Source organism: Anomaloglossus baeobatrachus, chromosome 10, assembly GCF_048569485.1.
Source record: "Anomaloglossus baeobatrachus isolate aAnoBae1 chromosome 10, aAnoBae1.hap1, whole genome shotgun sequence".
NCBI classification, from domain to species: domain Eukaryota; kingdom Metazoa; phylum Chordata; class Amphibia; order Anura; family Aromobatidae; genus Anomaloglossus; species Anomaloglossus baeobatrachus.
This window is the reverse complement of record NC_134362.1, coordinates 143,432,617-143,452,779: the sequence shown is the minus strand read 5'-3', so window position 1 is coordinate 143,452,779 and position 20,163 is coordinate 143,432,617. Positions and strand designations below refer to the sequence as shown.

The following is a 20,163-nucleotide window of genomic DNA, read 5'->3' as shown; positions in this document are numbered from 1 at the left end:
CCCAGGGCTTGATGCCAGGTGACATTACACATCTGGCATCAGCCCCATATATGACCCCGTTTGCCACCACACCAGGGCAACGGATGAGTTGGGGCAAAGTGCCAGGATTGGCACATCTCATGGATGCGCCACTTCTGGGATGGCTGTGTCCTGCTATTTTTAGGCTGGGGAGTGTCCAATAACGGTGGACCTCCCTGGTCTGAGAATACCAGACCACAGCTGTCCGCTTTACCTTGGCTGGTGATCCAATTTGGTGGGGGGATCCCACGTTTTTTGTTTTAAATTATTTATTTAATGTAAAATAACAGCATGGGGTGCCCTCTGTTTTGGATTACCAGCCAAGGTGAAGCTGCCAGCTGTGGTCTGAAGGCTGCAGCCGTGTACTTTACCTTAGCTGGCTACAAAAGATAGGGGGGACCCCACGTCATTTATTTTTTTTTTTGGCTAAATACAAGGCTAAGCACCCTTTATTGCCATATGAAAGTCACTAAAGGGTGCCAGCTTAGACTATGCTTTATATGTTTTTATATGTGTATTATATGTCTTTCTTATCTATTATATCTATCTATCCCTTCATTCATTCATTCATCCTTCAATCCCTCTATCTCTCTGTCTCTATATCTATCTATCCATCTCTATATCTACCCATCTATTTATCTTCGTAGCGGCTTCTGTTTTTTGCGGTCCGCAAAAAAAACCGGAAGGCACACGGACCGTATACGGAACAGAACGAATGTCATACGGATGCATCCGTGAAAAAAATGGACCGTTTTTTGCAGACCGCGAAAACGGAACGGTCATGTGAATGTAGCCTTAAAGTAATGATGGCCACTCGCATTTCTTTACTTAACTGCTTTTTTCTTGCCATAATACAAATTCTAACAGTCTGTTCAGTAGGACTATCAGCTTTGTATCCACCAGACTTCTGCACAACACAACTGATGGTCCCAACCCCATTTAGGCAAGAAATCCCACTTATTAAACCTGACAGGGCACACCTGTGAAGTGAAGACCATTTCCGGTGACTACCTCTTGAAGCTCATCAAGAGAATGCCAAGAGTGTGCAAAGCAGTAATCAAAGCAAAAGGTGGCTACTTTGAAGAACCTAGAATATAAGACATTTCACACTTTTTTGTTAAGTATTTCATTCCACATGTGTTAGTTCATAGTTTTGATGCCTTCAATGTGAATCTACAATTTTCAGAGTCATAAAAATAAAGAAAACTCTTTGAACGAGAAGGTGTGTCCAAACTTTTGGTCTATACTGTATATATCTGCACATTGTGCATATATCTGCACATTCTAGCTGGGAAGAGCATGGATAGAACAGACATCTAAATGAGCCCTTAAGTTACTACTGCTTAACACTTAGGCCTTATGCGCACACTGCATTTTTTTCCACGTTTTTGGGTGCAGTTTGTTGTCCTAAACTGCAGTCCTTCAACAGCAAAGTCTTGGAGAATTCAGAAAGGCTGTGTGAATGTTGGTTCTTTTTTGCCTGAAGTTTTGGGTGCAGAAAAAAGCAGCATGTCACTTCTTTCTGCATTTTTCCCTTTTTCACCGATTGACTTCAATGAAGTCATGAAAAAAACGCAGGTAGCTAATTCATTGCGTTTTCCCGCCTTTTGTCCCTGCTTTTTGGAGGACTGTCAGACAATCCCCCACAGACTTTAGGTCTGCGGGGGATTGATCCACGGTATCTGGCCAGATGCTGGTCCGCATATAAAGTCCATGGGACCAGAATCTGACACAGAGGGATAGGACGAAGCGATTCATACTCATCGATCACTGGGGCGGCTGTCGCACTGCTCCCTCGGCAGCTCTTTGTTCTTCCCAAGCTGGCTGCTCATTAGGCTCATACATATTCACTGCTTCACACGATCACAGGCGACTGTAATTGGTGCAGTCAGACAGCTGTCATTCAGCGTGGGGGCGCATCTGACTGCAACCAATCACACACGCCGGTAGGTGGGTCTATATCATACAGTAAAATAAATAATTAAAAAAAAAAAAAAACGGCGTGCGGTACCCTCAATTTTGATGCCCATCCAAGATAAAGGCTGGGAGCTGGTATTCTCAGACTGGGGAGGCCTACGGTTATTAGGCTGCCCTCCAGCCTAAAAATAGCCTGCATCCACCTGGAATTGCCACATCCATTGATACGACAGTCCTGGCACATTACCCAGCTCTTCCCGATTGCCCTGGTGCGGTGGCAATCGCGGTAATAAGGAGTTAATAGCAGCCAATCACTGCCACTAAGTCCTAGATTACTGATGGCAGACATCTCTGAGACACCCCCCATCATTAATCTGTAAGTGAAATTAAGTAAACACAAGCAACCCAAAAATCCTTTATTTGAAATAAAAGACAAAAAAGCCATCACTCGGCATGGCCGCACACTCTCCTGACAGGAGCGGGTCAGCTGCATGTATTTCTATGCAGCTGCATGTTCGTGCCTGGTGAGTGTCAAGCCGTGGTGGGTGATGCAATGAGAGACTCATGAGAGTCCCAAGTGAGACTACGGCCTTAGTCGCAGCCACCCAAATGGACTCCGACTCCGTAGCCCTGGGTGCAAGACAGAACACACTCTGACTCCGTCTGCTCCATTAGAGTCAATGGCCCCGTCGGTGCATGTGTCCGAAACATGTTTTGTGGTGGGACTTCAGACAGAAGCTTCAACAGGACCACTGAACATAGGTAAAAACGCAATGTGAGGGTGCCCTTTCACTCCCCCCCCCCCCTCCCCTACTATGTAAGGAAGAGTAAAATATTTGTTTTCTTTTTAGAGAAAATATAGTGGGAATGGAAACATTTTGGCATTTTTTTACCAAATCTTCATTTAGTTACTGTACTGTTTCCCAACGAGACAATAATAACTGAAGCTGTTATTGATTATACCGGGTTCACATCATATATGTCTCCATACATCACTCATCAGAAGTCATGGTAAACAGTATATAGTGCTATTGTACCTGTCTACAAAGATGGACTCTGCTGGAAAGTTATGTCAGCAAAGTCCACAAATGTAGAAATGTATTTTCCTCTTAGAGGTGTCTTGGGACATAGGATAACTTTGAGCCCCACCAATCCAAAGAACCAGGCCTGCATGACTGGAGCTGAGGATGATAATGTGCACTGCCACTCCATTCATTTGGATGTGAGTGTGAAAGACCAAAGTGCTGCAATCTCTGGCACACCAATCACTAGAGATGCGCAGACCTGAGTAAGTTAGGGTTTGTACAGGTTTTACTTAAGCGTTCGGTTCAGGACACAAACTTTACCCCCTACCCTCATATAATTCAATGGGGACCTGAATTTTTGTGATGTAGAATTGTTGTAGTAAGGGCTAGGGGGCTGCAAAATGGGGGCTATTGCTTTGCAAACAAATGTGGATAGGGAATAAATACAAAAAAAATTGTTGTGGGGTTCCCCCTATTTTTGATAACCAGTGCAGGTGAAGTAGACAGCTGCGTGCTTCAACCCTCAGCTGTTTTCTTTAACTTGGTTGGTTATTAAAAATACAGGGGATCAGAAAATACCCCTGAGCGCCGCCCTATTTTTGATAGCCAGCCAAAGTAAAGCTGATAGCTGGGGGCTGGTACTTGCAGTCTGGGTATGCTCATGACTATTTGACCCTGCTCAGCCTACAATTAACCAGCAGCCGCCCTAAAAGTGGCGCATCTATTAGATGCGCTATATCTAGTATTTTGCCCAGCTCTTCCTGATGTGGCAATTGTGTAATACTTTTGTGGTTGATATCAAGCCCAGGGGTTAGAAATGGAAGAGACCTCTATCAGACACCCCCATTAGTAGTAACACTGCAAGTGTAGTTAAAATACACAGACACTGGGGAAAAAAAAAAAGTTTTATTTTAATAAATACTTACCAATACTCCCTCGTTCACCAATTTTTTAATTTAAGAAAATCCTTGAAGTTCCAACGTAATTCAGTGGTGTAATGTCCCACAACGCTAATCAATTCCTATGGAACGTCATTTTGAGAAAGTTCTCAGAACGAGGCTCCATAGGTCACAGCTGGTCTACCGCAGGCATGGAATTTCTCGCGAGCGTGAGAACTTCTGTACCTACCGCTGACCGGGAGCCCACGTTATTTCTTTTTTTTTTTTTCTTCTTTCACTCCAGGACAGTGGAATTGGGTCAAAACTGTCTCCAAGCAACTTTATTATCCCTCCGAACGGCAAAGCAAGTACATTACAATGTAAAATAACCACCTGCCCACCCGTGGTCCCACTTCCCCAGGAAGTCCACCTGACCTGTGACCTAAACTGTGTTAACTCGTGCCTTGTTATCCAATAGTAATTAGATTGGCAGCTTTACCTGGACTTGTCGGGAACTTAGTCAAAACTTTTGGGGGGGAAAGCGAGCGACAGGCAGGTGTCACTGCAAACCATTTTACCACTTCATAACAACTTGGGCACAGAAATAACATAAGACTCAACACACTAGCTTGAATGAGAAACCAGATTTCCACTGACTTTGGATTATCTACAAGATATAAATATTATTTCATTATTATAGCGCCATTTATTCCATGGCGCTTTGCAAGTGAAAAGGGTGAACATAAAAACAAGTACAACAATCATTAACAATACAAAACAGACTGGTACAGGAGGAGAGAGAACCCTGCCCTCGAGTGCTCACAGTCTACAGGAGGAGATAGGACCCTGCCTGCGAGGGCTCACAGTCTACAGGAGAAGAGAGGACCCTGCTTGCGAGGGCTCAGTCTACAGGAGGAGAGAGAATCCTACCTGCAAGGACTCACAGTCTACAGGAGAAGAGAGGACCCTGCCTGCGAGGGCTCACAGTCTACTGGAGGAGTGAGGACCCTGCCCCGCGAGTCCTCACAGTCTACAGGAGGAGAGAGAACCCTGCCTGCGAGGGCTCACAGCCTACAGGAGGAGAGAGGACCCTGCCCGTGAGGGCTCACAGTCTACAGGAAATGGGTGAGGGTACAATAGGTGAGGACAGAGCTGGTTGCGCAGTGGTGTACTGGACTGAGGGTTATAGGCTTGTTGGAAGAGGTGGGTCTTCAGATTCCCTTTGAAGCTTTCCACGGTAGGTCAGAGTCTGATGTGCTGGGGTAGAGCGTTCCAGAGTTTGGGGGAGGCACGGGAGAAATCTTGTATGTGATTGTGGGAAGAGGAGGAGAGAAGTATAAATAAAAATGCATGTGTGAGATAGATAAATATATATTTACACACAATATGTGTGATATCCTCTCAGTCCAGACAAATCAGTAAATGCTTTCCACTGTCTAGTAATTGAAGTTTGCTTTGTGCCAGCCATGAAGAAAAATAAGGCTCAGGCAAGGGTGTATGAGATAAAACCGCTGTGAATGACATGAAATTGCATGTTGTACCGTGACCCTGTATTGACCGGAGTGGCGGGCATACAGCTGAATGCCCTGTTGGCAGGAGGCTAGGATCGGGTCTCCATCACAGCTCATCAGAGCAGTCCAGCAGCATCTCCGTCAGCCCGGGGCCTTTCCACTTCTGTACTTACAATAAACAACGTCCTGTCACCAGCAATCTGTCATTCTGCAGCTCAGTCTATAACCTTTAGGAAACCTTGGTGATTGCAGGCATGCAGAGTCTGGAGACAGCCTTTCTCCTGGCGTGCCGTCTGCCCATCATTGACATATTGCAGGATATTGGCATGTTCCTAATTCGGGAGTAGAGGTGTATATCACGCCCAGGTGTCTACGCACTGTGACCTACATAAAGTTTACGTCTGGGCTCATAGTGTTTCATAAACAATTAACTAATAAGAAATCTTGGGACTATCGGAAACACAAGCCCTTAAATTATTTGTGAACTATCTACATTTATCAGAGATTGGTCCTGTAATACTGACAGATATTTCGGGAAAAGTGTAACTTTCACCATTGTTTTGTGTTAGGCTGTGCTGATTTATTTCCTTACACGTGTAGGGGTTCTGTTTTGTTTTTTTAAATTTTTATTTTTTATTTTGCTTTCTCATCTGGGAGCAGCATAATTTAGAGACAGAGACCCTGATTCCAGCGATGTGTCACTTATTAAGCTGTTTGCTGTCATTTGGTTAAAATCAATGTTTTCCCTGCTGCAGATCTAGCAGTTATTTCAAGGTGGAGTGCTATAACCTCGCCCACACCACTGATTGGAAGCTTTCTGCCCAATCGGTGGTGGGGGTGGAGTTATACAGAGCTCACAAATACTCTTCACTACCAGTCAGCATGCCAAGTAGTCCATTAGTGATAATCTCTTGCTGATTAATCAGTGATTATATCAAAACTACACTAAGCAGCCCAGTAAGTGACACACCGCTGGAATCATGATCTCTCTCTCTACATTATGCTGCTCTCAGATTAGGTGGAAAAACCTGATGACAGAACTCTAAATAGCTATAGCGTTAAAAAGGTTTTCTCATTACCATTAATGCTAGTAAAAATATTGTAGATATCTAGGTAGATTTGATGTATGCTTGTATTTGATGGTCCTGAGGAAGGGAGCAGGGCTCCTGAAACGCGTAGACCGATGCAACAATAAAGCTTCATTGATCTGATCCTTTGGCTGGTGATCATTGGCGCGCCTTTGAAGAACCCGGTTTCTACCTCTCTCTGTTATCTGCCGCTTTGGGTTGCTGCTGCCGTGGTCAAATTTTACGTGCGATTACAGTGGTTGTGACTCTCACAACCACATTTGGTGAGTAGTATTGCTCCCCCATCCTATACCCCTACATACAAGGGTAAGACCCTATTGCGCTTTATTTTTCCACAGCTTCTTCTATTATAGTAAAAATATTGTGGCATTTGTTAGTCTTAATGCCTGGACTTAGCCATCTATGTGCGCACTGAGCATTTTTTGCAGCGTTTTTGCACGTTTTTCGGGTGCGTTGTTAGGCTCACATCTGCATGACTTTGCTTCCCCAGCAAAGTCTATGACTTTTCATTTTTGCTGTTCGCAGCTGTTTTGCTGTTTTTTTATAGCTGTGTTTTTGAGCTATAAAAAATGGACATGTCAATTCTTTCCTGCGTTTTACTGCATTTTTCACCCATACATTGGAAAAACACAGCAAAACGCAGTAATCAAAAACGCAGCCATAAACACACCAAAACGTGGTAAAAACGAATGCGTTTTTTACCGGTGCGTTTTTGCTGCGGGTGCGTTTTTTGAGTTTTTGAGGCCAAAAACGCAGGTTCAAAAAAACGCTGTGAGCGCACATAGCCTAAAGTGTCTCCAAATCCAGAATGCTGTCCTTCACCTGAGCCTGCACTCTTCTTTACACCACTGAGGAGCTTATTAGCACATAATAGGCCGCCTTGACTTAGTACTGTCAGGCAGGAATAATGCTCTGCACTACTTCAGTAGTATGAAGTATTATGTAACTGATCATAGATTATGGTCAAGGCCCATGTGGGACCTTTAAATTAGTTGTCTAGGTCTTTAAATGAAGGTAAGTGGGCTTCGGGTCCTGAGACCCCATACTATCACTGACCAGACTTATGTTCAACTTGGGATGCAGAAGCTCTAAAAGCATAATTCAGATTCAATAGAAATTCAGTCTTTTTTCATATCTGTACTCCAGTCTGTGCCCAATTTTGGCCAAGAGCTTGGTCTTCTGCCTCCCGTGTTGCGCATTTCTCAGCTGTCTTTTGAGCAATCAGTGAGGTCCAGATTCTAAGGGCAATAAATGGCCTTAAAAATGAGTTAAAATTTTAGTAACTCAGTGTAGTGAGGGTCCAACAACCGACATCCCCTCCAATCAACTGAAATCTGCATCAGCAGTGGTCAGATATTGGTGGAGTATAGGGTGGAATGCAGCAGCCCTGCTCTTTATCTCTCATTCACGTGAATGGCAAATAAGCCAGTAATCGGCAGCTGCCATTAACTGTCCAGTGCTGCCGTGATCCGCCACTGCCAAAGCAGTTGGGGCTACAGTTGTTGGACCTCCAAGATTTCTTATTGAGGACCTTTCCTATGGATAGGACATCAATTGTTAAGTCCTGGACAACCCCTTTTAAGTATTGTAAGAAAAAGAATGCAAGGAAATGTTTTAAGTATAAAGAAACATTTCCTAAATGAAAAAAACAGGACAAAAAACTATTTTAAGAATAAAAATTGGGGTAAAGAAAGAAGAAAACAATAGTATTGTTGGATCCATAGTTACCCATGTTAGAGTATTAACACATTTATAATGCACAATAAATGTTACAAGAGACCTAGGTCCATCAAATTCAACTTTTCTCCACCATTTATACATTTTTTTGTCACTAACAAGCCCAACTTTTTCAACCTGCCATTATATGGGAGGCCTTCCATTCCTTGTAGTAGTCTAGTTGGCCGCCTTTGAACTGACTCTTAACTTCTGAATATCATTTCTAAAATGTGGAGCTCAAAACTGGATCCCATATTTTAGATGTGGCCTTACAAGTGATTTATAGAGGGGTAACAATAGATTGGGAACACGGGATCGAATCTCTCTTTTTATACACCCTAGAATCTTGTTTGCTTTAGCTGCTGCTGCTTGACATTGAGTGCTGCTGCTCAGCTTATTTGTAATGAGAATACCCAAGTCCTTCTCCTGTTCTGTAGTCCCGAGTTTACTTCCATTTAATGTATATGCAGCTATAGGATTACTCCATGTTAGGTGCATTACTTTACATTTATCAACATTAAATCTCATTTGACAAGTGTCTGCCCATTCTGACATCTTATCCAGATCTTTTTATAATATTGTACTATCAAAGTCAGCTTTTAATATCCTACATAGTTTTAGTGTAGTGAGCAAAAAAGCCCGGAGTCACTGCATTTCACTGAATTATTTTGCCATCAATGTTCGATATGTTTGTAACAAGAAAGAAATTGTTAGCAAGACACTGGCAGTAAAAGATAGTAAAGCTCATCACACCAGCCAGTTTCTCCAGGTCTTAGTGGAAAAAGTCCTGCAATATTAGGAACGCAAAAAAACCCAGATTCTTACCATTGTAACGAACAACGCTTCAAACATGAGAAGTACAATTAACTGATGAATGAGAGTAATGAACAACAGCTAGAAGAAAATTTAGGATTTATTATGTGTGAGATGGAGCCACAGCGCTGCTCATGTAACTGAGGAACTAACAGATATTACAACAGAAGAACAGCAAAATGATACTTTAGGATGAGATGATCTTGTTGAAGCTGCTTCAAAACACTTTCATATTCATCACATGCGCTGTGTTGTGTGCACACGCTGCAGGTGGCAATAAGAGAGAGTCTGCAAGAGGGACCCCCGTTTCACACATCCGGCTTTTTGCCGGTTTGGCGGATGTGGCACACTCCAGTACAGTGTATACAGTACAGTGGCAGCGCGACAAACGCCGGTCACATGCTGTCATGTGACCGGAGCATGTGACCCGGAAGTTGCGGCGCTGCCACTGTACTGTATCGTACTGTACTGGCGTGCGCCGCATCCGCCAAACCGGCGAAAAGCCGGATGTGTGAACCTGGGCGGACATGCTGGAAATCTAATTGAAAAAGTGAGGAAGTTGGTTATTGCCGCCAGAACCCCTAAAATTGATTCCATCTTGAGACGTGCTGGGAAAAGGGGCAATTGTTGATCAAGCCACTCGGTGAGGCAGCACTTATTTAATGACTGAGTGATTGCTTGAACTAAAATCGTTTCTTATAGATATGGTGAACCCTCAAGTAACATTAAATGAAGGTCAATGGACACAGGTGGCTGAATTGAAGGAATTGCCTAATCGCCCATTTACCGTGACTAAAAAATTACAAGCTGAGGATTTAACTCCTGGCATTTTCATAAGGGAGTGGAAGAACTTGCTTTTTTACCTGTCCCAAAGAGGAGGTTTAATCGCAGATGGCATTTCTGCTTCAATGAAACGGAGAGAGATACAGCTATTGGAAAATAAAATTCTTCTGGCAGCTGTTTATGTGGACCCAAGTCATCGTATACTGCTTGAAGATCAACAGCTTACTAAAGGAAAAGAAGCTTTGAGTGAGGTAGCGGTTAGGATGAGCGGCTACAGGACTGCCAGGAGCAAGAGGACTTGGGGCCTGACAGTGCTACTGCTGCCATATCTTCATTCTCATCAGATGAGGAGTTTAATTTTGACAAGTATTTGGATGACATGGAGGAGCAAAGCGTTGCCGCAAGGAAAAAGATTTCACTCCGTCTCCTATAGCAGCAGATTGACCAGATTTCAGTAAAATTTTTCACTTGCTCTCAAAGAAATAGAAAAATTCAACTGTTCATCAAAACTGACTGTGCATGAGGCAATTCCTTTATACCCGGAAATTGTTAGAGATGTTGCCCATGTGGTTACGGCTTTGCCTCCAACCCAAGTTACTGTAGAGAGGTTGTTCTCTAGGCTTAAAATTATTAGGTCAGATTTGAGGTAATCTGTGAAGGAGGATCTGATGGAGGCAAATCTATTTCTTACAACAAATTCATAGACTGCACAAATGTTAGTATGGTTTTGTTGAAAACTGTTTTTTTTGCCACTTACATAGTGTTAATTACACAGTGTTATATATAACACTATATAATAAACTATGTAAGTGGCAAAAATGTTTTCAACAAAAACATGCTAAATACTAACATTTAGTATATTGCTTATATTTAAGTGAAAAATGTATTGTAGTGCAATGTGAACATCAGACATTTAATCATTTGTATGATACAATAATCAAGATATTTAGATAGAACATAAGATATATTTATTGGATACAACTTTAGAACACAAAAAACTAATAAACTATAAATATGTAATACAATGTTTTTTTATTTTTATATTATATATATATATATATACACTGTGTGTGTATATATCTATATATACTGTATGTGTGTGTGTGTATATGTATATAAATATACACACACAAGATATATATGTATATATGTAATCTACTGTATATTACATAGTGTATTACATATTTACAATTTATTACAGTTTTTTGTTTCAAAGTTGTATTCCAATAAATATATTTTATGTTCTATCCAAATATCTTGATTATTGCATCATAAAAATGATTAAATGTCTGATGTTCACATACACATGTTCATGTACTACAATAAATTTTTCACTTAACTATAAGCAATATATGTCGGAGTCGTGGAGTCGGAGTCGGTGTAAGGGAAATTGAGGAGTCGGAGTCGAAGGTTTGGCTTACCGACTCCACAGCCCTGCATAGAACCCCAACAGGTTGGTTAGACATGACTTATCTTTCATGAATCCATGATAGTTGTCAGTTATATTATTCTCTCTAATATATCATTGCATATCATCTCTTAGAATGTCCTCAAAAATCTTGCACACCACAGATGTCAGACTTACCGGACGGTAATTGCCTGGATCCACTCTTTTACCTGTCTTGTACCACGTCAGTCATTCTCCAATCCGGAGATACTAACTCTATTACGTACAAGTCTAAGAAGATGAGGTACAGCGGTCTGTCAATTACTGAGCTCAACCCCCTCAATATCCGTGGATGAATGCCATCCGGCCCAGGGGTTCTTGTCAATGTTTAATTTGCTCAGATGCAGCTGTACTTCTTCTTGTGTTAAATTAGTTATATTAGGTGGGGAAATTTGGTCTTTGCCTTGTTGAATGATCCCTGGAACAGTCAGTACCTTGGTGAACACGGAGGAGAAGTGTCTGTTTGTTGTGTTATAAAATGATAGAACTTGTTGTTTTAGTTCTTTCAACCAAAAAAGATCAAAATCTAATTAACTCCCAGATGTTACCACTGAGTACTCTGTTGCCCCTTAAAAAGTAAGGGACAACATGGGAAGCATTTTCTGTGCCTCCTCCAACCCCAGACTTGCCCAAGAAATGGCCCAATGGTAAAACGCTCCATCCCTCCATTTCGCCAGCCCAACCCAGTATGATGATCTTATGTGTAACCTAAACTCATACATTTGGAGAGATGTCCCTGTCCTTTTGGCCATATGGTGTAAGTTAAAGTGGAGATCAGGCAGGAGGGAAGTCTACCCCCTTCCTGCAGGTCAGTTATCCCCTATAATCTGCTCCCTTTCCTGCACAGCAATAAGAGTTGAGGCTTTACTGTCCCTTTAAACCCTGCAGTCCCATAGTGTAAATTCACAACTGCAGTGGTATTATTATCAGAAGTGACCCGTCCAGCAGCCACTAAATGTTCTTGTAATGAAACACAACCCTCTATTTACCTCCATTTCTGCAGTTTTCAGGCTTCACATATTACAGATGTGCTGTATGGGTTGTTATTATTTATTTTATTTTTTTTCTTGCTTCAGTTGTTTTCCTTCATCTGAAATGGTATTAAGTATGCGCCAGTGGCAATCCGCCACAGCAATAAAAATTGTTATTTTCAAGCGTGGATCAAGGGCAAGTACAATTCATGGATATTATGGAGGGCAGTGCAGTGTTGCATTGCAGGGAGAAAGTTCTCATTATCATTCATTGCATTTTGCTAAGCTTGCCTGAAACGACACCGCATCAGCAGAGGTGAAAGCAGATGAGCCGCACACGAGAGCATGAAGTGTAGAAGCCTCTGCTGTTGCTTGTTCGCTTTAGCGGAAACATTTTCAAGATCTTAATAGTAAATAGAACAATGTTTGTAGCCAGCGCCAATGCTTAACTAGCCCAGAATCCAGGAATCTTGAGTAATCTGAAGTGCGGTGGTGGGAAATATCCAGGGTCGGATTCTGAATAGAATTTACAAAACATGGAAAGCAAAGAGACAAACACAGTGCTCAGCATAAATGAGTACACCCCAACAGATTTGTCCAAAAGCCTTTTAGATTCTTTTCAGATTCAACATTTTCTGTAGAAATCCCAGGCTACAAAATATCCCCATTGATTGCAAACAAGAGTTATTTTGAAAACCAAGGTAGTGATTTTCCTAACAAATTCAAAGGGAATTTAAAGGGAACCTGTCTCCAGATTCGACGACTATAAGTTCTGGCCACTACCAGTGAGCCCTTATATACAGCAGTCTAGAATACTGTATATAAGAGCCCAGGCCGCTCTGTATTCTTAAGGTGTTGTTTACGTTATAATCACCTAGAGGGGGTGGTCCAGTTCGATGGGTGTCGCTGCTCTCTAGTCCGGCGACTCCTGCTCCGATTGTTGTGCTCCTTCTATCCAACCCAGTATGGATGACATGTCCTACGTGATCCACACCGGCCAGCATTGCGGTCCTGCGCAGGCACACTTTGTTCTGTCCTGCTGAGGGCAGATCAAAATACTGTAATGTGTAGTCACAAGTAAAGGTCAAAACCACCCGCACATGTGCACTACAATACTTTGATTGCCATTAGCAGGGCAGATCAAAGTGCGCCTGTACAGAATCTCAATGCCAGCCAGTGTGGATAACGTAAGATGCGTCATGCACATGGGCTTCAAAAGGAGGATGGTGATTGCCGCAGAGAGGAGACGCCAGACCGGAGAGCAGCGACGCCCATCGGACTGCACAGCACCCTAGGTGAGTATAATAAAAGTGTTTTTTTACGTTCCACAGAGCAACCTGGGCTCTGATACGCAGTATTGTAGAATGCAGTATATACGGGCTCACTGGTGGTGGCTGCAGTCTATAGGGGCCAAATCTGGTCACAGGTTCCCATTTAAAGACCATGTTGTAAAACGGAGTACACCCCAATGGTAGCCTTAGGAATACTGATGGGCAAGCACTAAAATGCTTGCTACTTAATTCAACCTGGTCAGATCCTTGGATGAACTCAACGCAAGAAACGAGCATTATGGAAAGTCAATGATTGGGCAGTTCGACTCATACAGCCAACTGTAGATGGAGTATTTTCGGTAGGAGTGCAGGTTTTCTTTTTTGGGTCACACTGTGTCCAAGAACGTTGTTGTTTTATTCTCTGGGAGAGCCATTCAGAGACTGTGACTGTCTCTCTCTGGGGTGCCTGCTCCCATCATACAGTGAAGCAAGCATGTGCGTTGTGGCTGTTTCATGGCTGAAATATCCAAGCTCCAGGAACACTTGGCCGAGCTTCGCAAGTACTTGAGCACTCCAATGCTTCATTGAGTGACGTGCAGCGCCGAGCATGCTCGCCCATCACTACTTAGGAGCAAAGCTAAAGTTTAAACTACAAAATTGTAATTAACAAGAAACGTGTTCCTGCCGTCAATCTCTAAATTAGGTAATGTCCAAAGTCCAACTTCTGATCTGTGTTCTATGTTCTGAATAAGATATGGTGATAAGAGATTTCCAATCATTATATTCTTTTTTTTTTTTTTTATTAGTGATGGGCAAATAGTAACTGTTTGTGTTCGGGTTATTCGTAACGAATCCCAAATTACTATTCCGGTCTTAATCACGAATAGCGAACCTAATGCAAGTCAATGGGGAACACTAGCATTTCTTTTTCATTTTCTTCATGAAAAATGCTTGGGTTCCCCATTGATTCGCATTAGGTTTCTTATTCGTGATGAAGACCGGAATAGTACTTTGTGGTTCGTTACGAATAACCTGACTAGGCACTATTCGCCCAACACTATTCTTTATATTCTACATAGCAGCTCACCTTTTTTTTGGAATGTAGGTTATATAAAAATAGATGATGGTGATGGATATCTGATCCTTGTATTTCCATTTTGTCCTTAGTGTGAAAAGACCTGTAGGCATGAGCAGCATACTTGGAAAATTAGGCTCTAAAAAACAGAAGATAAGCACATTGGAAAAATCTAAGCTGGATTGGGAGTCCTTCAAAGAGCAAGAAGGGATTGGAGACGAACTGGCGCATCACAATAGGGGCAAAGATGGGTAAGAGTACTTTCTAACAGATATTTTCAGTAAGTGGCCATGCCGACCATGCCGTAACATCGATCCACAGGATTTTTTTAAGCATTGTGTCAATAGATAGAGATGGGCCAAGCAAAGGCTGAAGCGATGGGTTTCATATCTGTGTTGCTCATGTAAATTTGGACAACTGGTCTAAAATCTTTCATCTATAGTTACAAATGTATTCTTCACTCCAAATTGTCACTGTGGTAATAGTATTTAACAAAAGCTGAAGAAAGCAATGAAGCGGTGGCACTCACTCATCTTTTATCCCTTCACATCGTAAGAATAAGTGGGTGGGTAGGTGCGGGTCACATACAGACAATAGCCGTTTCGCGCAAAGCTATGCTTCTACAGAACTCGTTGAAGTGCAGCTTTGCGCTAAATGGCCGTCGTCCATATGTGACCCACACCTACCCACCCGCTTGTTCTTTCTGCAGGCATGCTTCAGGTTGAGCAACACCGGAGTCAGTCTTGCTTCACGGATAGTTCACCAGCTTAGTTTTTGTACAACAGTGCTAGTCCCTCTCAGCCCTGATTCAACAAAACCAACCTTGTATTTTCAGTAACATGTAGGACTAACGTTCATGGCTTACATAAGTGTTTTTTATGAACTAGATGTTTCTTAAATCTATAGGAATTTTATATTCGTGTAGAACTCCTTTATAGAAGACCCTTTAATCTTCACGACATGCTTTATTTAGTAATCACTTGTGTACCCCACAAAATAACAATTTTGGAGCCTATTTTCTTATAATGTATGTCCCTATGTTATTCCTTCTGAATAGCTGTCAATATTGCCAACTATATGTACCATTCTCATAACAAGGGGATATGTTCCTATGCAATGACACTGGCAGCAATGATTGGACAATGATGCACTATATAGAGATAAACCCTCAACTGGTACAACCAAGTTGTCAATTTATTCATACATTTTTAGGCATAAAAGCAGAGGAAAAGCAAAATGCATAAGAGCTAAGAAAATATGCTTTAGAAGTGATATTTCATGAGAAATGCATCAAAATTGACTAAACTTTTGTATCAGGATTGTGTATTCTGTAAAAAAAAAAATCAGAACAAGCATTAAAGCGGGTCTGTCACCCCTAAGACTGAAGTATGCCATTTATCCATTCATATAGGGGAAATGACCCCTATAAAAATCATTCTTGTTCCGATTTTTGCAATTTTGTTTTATGCGAGAACGCACTGACACTGCAGGAGCCTCGCACATACATTGTCAGTGTGCTCTCACATCTTCTGTTGTCAGTTTTGGACACCCACATCTGTGAGATCCTGTGTATGGCGAGTGAACACTACTGCAGACAGGAGAGAGATCGGGGGATGCCCGCGCACACTGACCTTGTATGAAATCCTGTATGCAAGGAGTGACCACTACTGCAGACAGGAGAGCGATCAGGGGGATGCCCGCGCACACTGAGCTTGTATGAGATCCTGTGTGCAACGAGTGACCACTACTTGCAGACAGGCGAGAGACCAGGGGATGTCCGCGCACACTGACCTTGTATGTGATCCTGTGTGCAATGAGTGATCACTACTGCAGACAGGAGAGAGATCTGGGGGGATGCCCACGCACACTGACCTTGTATGTGATCCTGTGTGCAATGAGTGATCACTACTGCAGACAGGAGAGAGATCAGGGGATGCCCGTGCACACTGACCTTGTATTAGATCCTATGTGCAATGAGTGACCACTACTGCAGACAGAGAGATCAGAGGATGCAAGCACACACTGACCTTGTATGAAATCCTGTATGCAACGAGTAACCACTACTGCAGACATCAGAGAGATCGAGGATGCCCGCGCACACTGACCTTGTATGAGATCCTGTGTGTAGCGAGTGACCGATACTGCAGACAGGAGAGAGATCAGGGTATGCCCGCGCACAATGACCTTGTATATGAGATCATGTGTGTAGCGAGTGACCACTACTGCAGACAGGAGAGAGATCAGGGGATGCCCGTGCACACTGACCTTGTGTGTGCTCTCAGCTTCTGCATTGTTTGTGTGTGCAGGGCTGAGGATTCAGTACAGGCCAGTCATCGTATGCGAAGGGGATAACTAAGGGATTATAATGTGCATGAAGACCCTTCATTTAATAAAATCTCTCAGTTTTAATAAAACTTCTTTTTACATAAACCACACATGTTTTTTTTTTTGTTTTTTTTTTGTTTTTATAGGAGATATGTTCCCCTAATGAATGCATTAGTGGTTACATTTCATTTTTGTGGGCGACAGACTCACTTAAAAACATTTTACAACCTTGTTGTGTACAATTTGAGACCTATTACTTATGTGAATTATGGAGCAACTTTCACAGGATTTTTTTATTTAAATTGAGTTTTTCCCCCGACTTGTTGCTGCACAGAAGAAAAAGAAAAACTGTTCCGCAATCAGTGGCGCAGCAGCAATTGTGGAAGGGACAGAGTTAAACAAAAAACCCAGATAAAGGTCTTCTTTAAAGAATAATTGTCCTACCATAAATATGATTCTTTTTTTTTTACCTAGTGTAAACGCTGTTATTCTCCTTAATATGGCTTTGGCCATTTCTTGTTCCTCTCCCCTCTGTTCCGAAGATATTGTCCCTTCTTTCCTATGAGTAATCTATTTTTTTTTAAGCCAAATGTGTGTTGTCCCCAAGAAGACTTCCATAAAGAAGGGTTAAGGACTGTGCCCACATGGATAAAATAAACACATTAACAGACAAGGAAGAGGGACAATATCTTATGGATGGAGAGGCCCAAGAGCAAAAGAAAAAAGACTTAATATTCAGAAGAACAGCAGGTAAAATAATACATATTTCTACCTCATTCCCATAATGGGTTAATTTCATGTCCTGGAAGGGGGACTGATTTATATAGATAGGGGACAATCCTAAGAATCTGTTAATGTGTGCTAAAGTTGGAATAAAAGTAAGACCACCAAGAAGGGGTGTAATGTTGGGCAAAAGTTTCTATCGACGATCCAGCATGAGCTACTGAGATTAGTTAGGTGCATGTTCTCACTGTCTACATCTCATTACTAACCAAAATCCTACAATGTCTGTCTGCTATTTCATCCTTCTTTTCTGCTCGATTTCTAAGACTGAACATGGACAAAACAGAAGAATTCATCAACTTTCCCCAACCTCACTCTACCACCCCACTTGACCTATCCATCAAAGTCAATGCCTGATCACTCTCCCCAGTGCTCGCTGCCTAGGGGTAACCTTTGACTCTACTCTCTCCTTCAAGGCACATATCCAAGCCCTCTTCACCTCCTGTCGACTCCAACTCAAAAATACTTCCCGGATCCATACAGTCCTTGACCAAGAATCTGCAAAAACACTAGTGCATGCCGTCATTATCTCCCGTCTGGACTATCCTATCTTCCTGCTCTGTGGCCTCCCTTCTAACACCCTTACTTCCCTCCAATCTTTTCCAAATTCTGCTACTTGACTAATCCACCTGTCTCCCCACTATTCTTTGGCCTCTCCTGTCTGCCAATCTCTTCACTGGCTTCCCATTGCCCAAAGACTCAGTTTCGAAACACTATCTATGACATACAAAGCCACCCGCAACTTGTCTCCTCCCTACATTTGTGAGCTAGTCACCCGGTACATGCAACCTCTGATCTTCACAAGATCTTTCTCTACTCCCCTCTTATCTCCTCTTCCCACAATCGCATACAAGATTTTTCCCGTGCCTCCCCAATACGCTGGAATGCTCTACCCCAACACATCAGACTCCTGCCTACTATGGAAACCTTCAAAAGTAAACCTGAAGACCCACCTCTTCCGACAAGCCTACAACCTGCTGAAACCCTTAGTTCACTATAGCGTCACACGACTCGAACTTCCCTCACCTAATATATCCTCAACCCCTTCCCTGTAGATTTTTAGCTACCCTAACGGGCAGGGTCCTCTCTCCTGCTGTACCAGTTTGCCTTGAAATATTCACGATTATTGTAGTTATCTATGCATGCCTCTCTTCCACATGTAAAGCGCCATGGCATAAATGGCACTATAATAAATAATAATAGTGTAGAGAGAATTAGTAAATCTACGTAAACTACGTGTTAGATGGGTCCTTGTCTTTTTAATCTGCTGCATGTATAAGCCTAGAACCAGCTCTTAGATCTGGTCGCGGATCCAGATTTGGGCTACTTTCACACTTGTGTACAGCGCAATCCACTGCTATGGAGAATAGCACAGTCCGTTAACGCACTGCACTATTCTCCATACACTTGTATTGACGACACACTGTAACGCAAATGTCTGCGTTTCATCCGCTGGACGATGCTGCGTCGTTATTTTGACGCATCGTCGAGTGGAGGGAACGCTACATGTAGCGTTTTTCGGGTCGTTAGAATAACGCACCTTGACGGATTCTATTGGAATCCGCCAAGGTGACTAATTGTCTTTGGTGGTGGATTTCGCCGCTATGCGCTAAGCGTCGGAATCCGCTGACGGATCCCGTCACGTTCTATTGCGCATGCTCAGCATGTCCAGCAGAATGATCTAAATCGCTTATAATCACTCCTGGTCTCTCCCCCCTCTCACCCCCTCTCTCATACTCACCGATCACCGGCGCGACGCTGCACAGTTGTCACAAAGCTCCGGCGGCTTTTCCTCTTTTGAAAATGCCGGCCGCTCATTATTCCATCTAGTATTCACTGCTTCCCCCGCCCACTGGTGCCTATGATTGGTTGCAGTAAGACCCGCCCCCACACTGTGACACCTGTCTCACTGCCACCAATCACAGCCGCCGGTGGGCGGGTCTAAATCGTACAATAAATAAATAATTTAAAAAAAACGGCGTGCGGTCCCCCCTAATTTTGATACCAGCCAAGGTAAAGTCACAGGGCTGAAGGCTGGTATTCTCAGGATAGGGAGTCCCACGTTATGGGGAGCCCCCCAGCCTAACAATATCAGCCAGCAGCCGCCCGGAATTGTCGCATCCATTAGATGAGACAGTCCCGGGACTCTACCCGGCTCATCCCGAATTGCCCTGGTGCGGTGGCAATCGAGGTAATAAGGAGTTAATGGCAGCTGCCCATAGCTTCCACTAAGTCCTAGGTTAATCATGGCAGGCGTCTGAGACACCCACAATGATTAACCTGTAAGTGAAAGTAAATAAACACATACACATGAAAAAAATACTTTTATTTGGAATAAAAGATAAAAAAAAACACACTCTTTCACCACTTTATTAATCCCCAAATACTCCTCCAGGTCCAGCGTAATCCACATGAGGTCCCACGATGCATCCAGCTCTGCTACATGAAGCTGACAGGAGCGGCCGTAGAACACCGCTGCTCTCTGTCAGCTTCAGGCAGCAACCGAAGTGAGTCGCGCTGTCAGTGGGGACATCACTGAGGT

The 20,163-nt window shown here is 42.9% G+C and overlaps 1 protein-coding gene across 1 annotated transcript in view; it reads left to right on the top strand.

Moving 5' to 3' along the window:
* The window catches only part of CFDP1 (craniofacial development protein 1), an 83,899-nt gene that overhangs the window by 40,940 nt on the left and 22,796 nt on the right, over positions 1-20,163 (top strand). Inside the window, exon 7 of the mRNA XM_075325424.1 lies at positions 14,606-14,764. Within this exon, the coding sequence (XP_075181539.1) occupies positions 14,606-14,764 (159 nt within the window). The remainder of the gene's footprint in view (positions 1-14,605; positions 14,765-20,163) is intronic.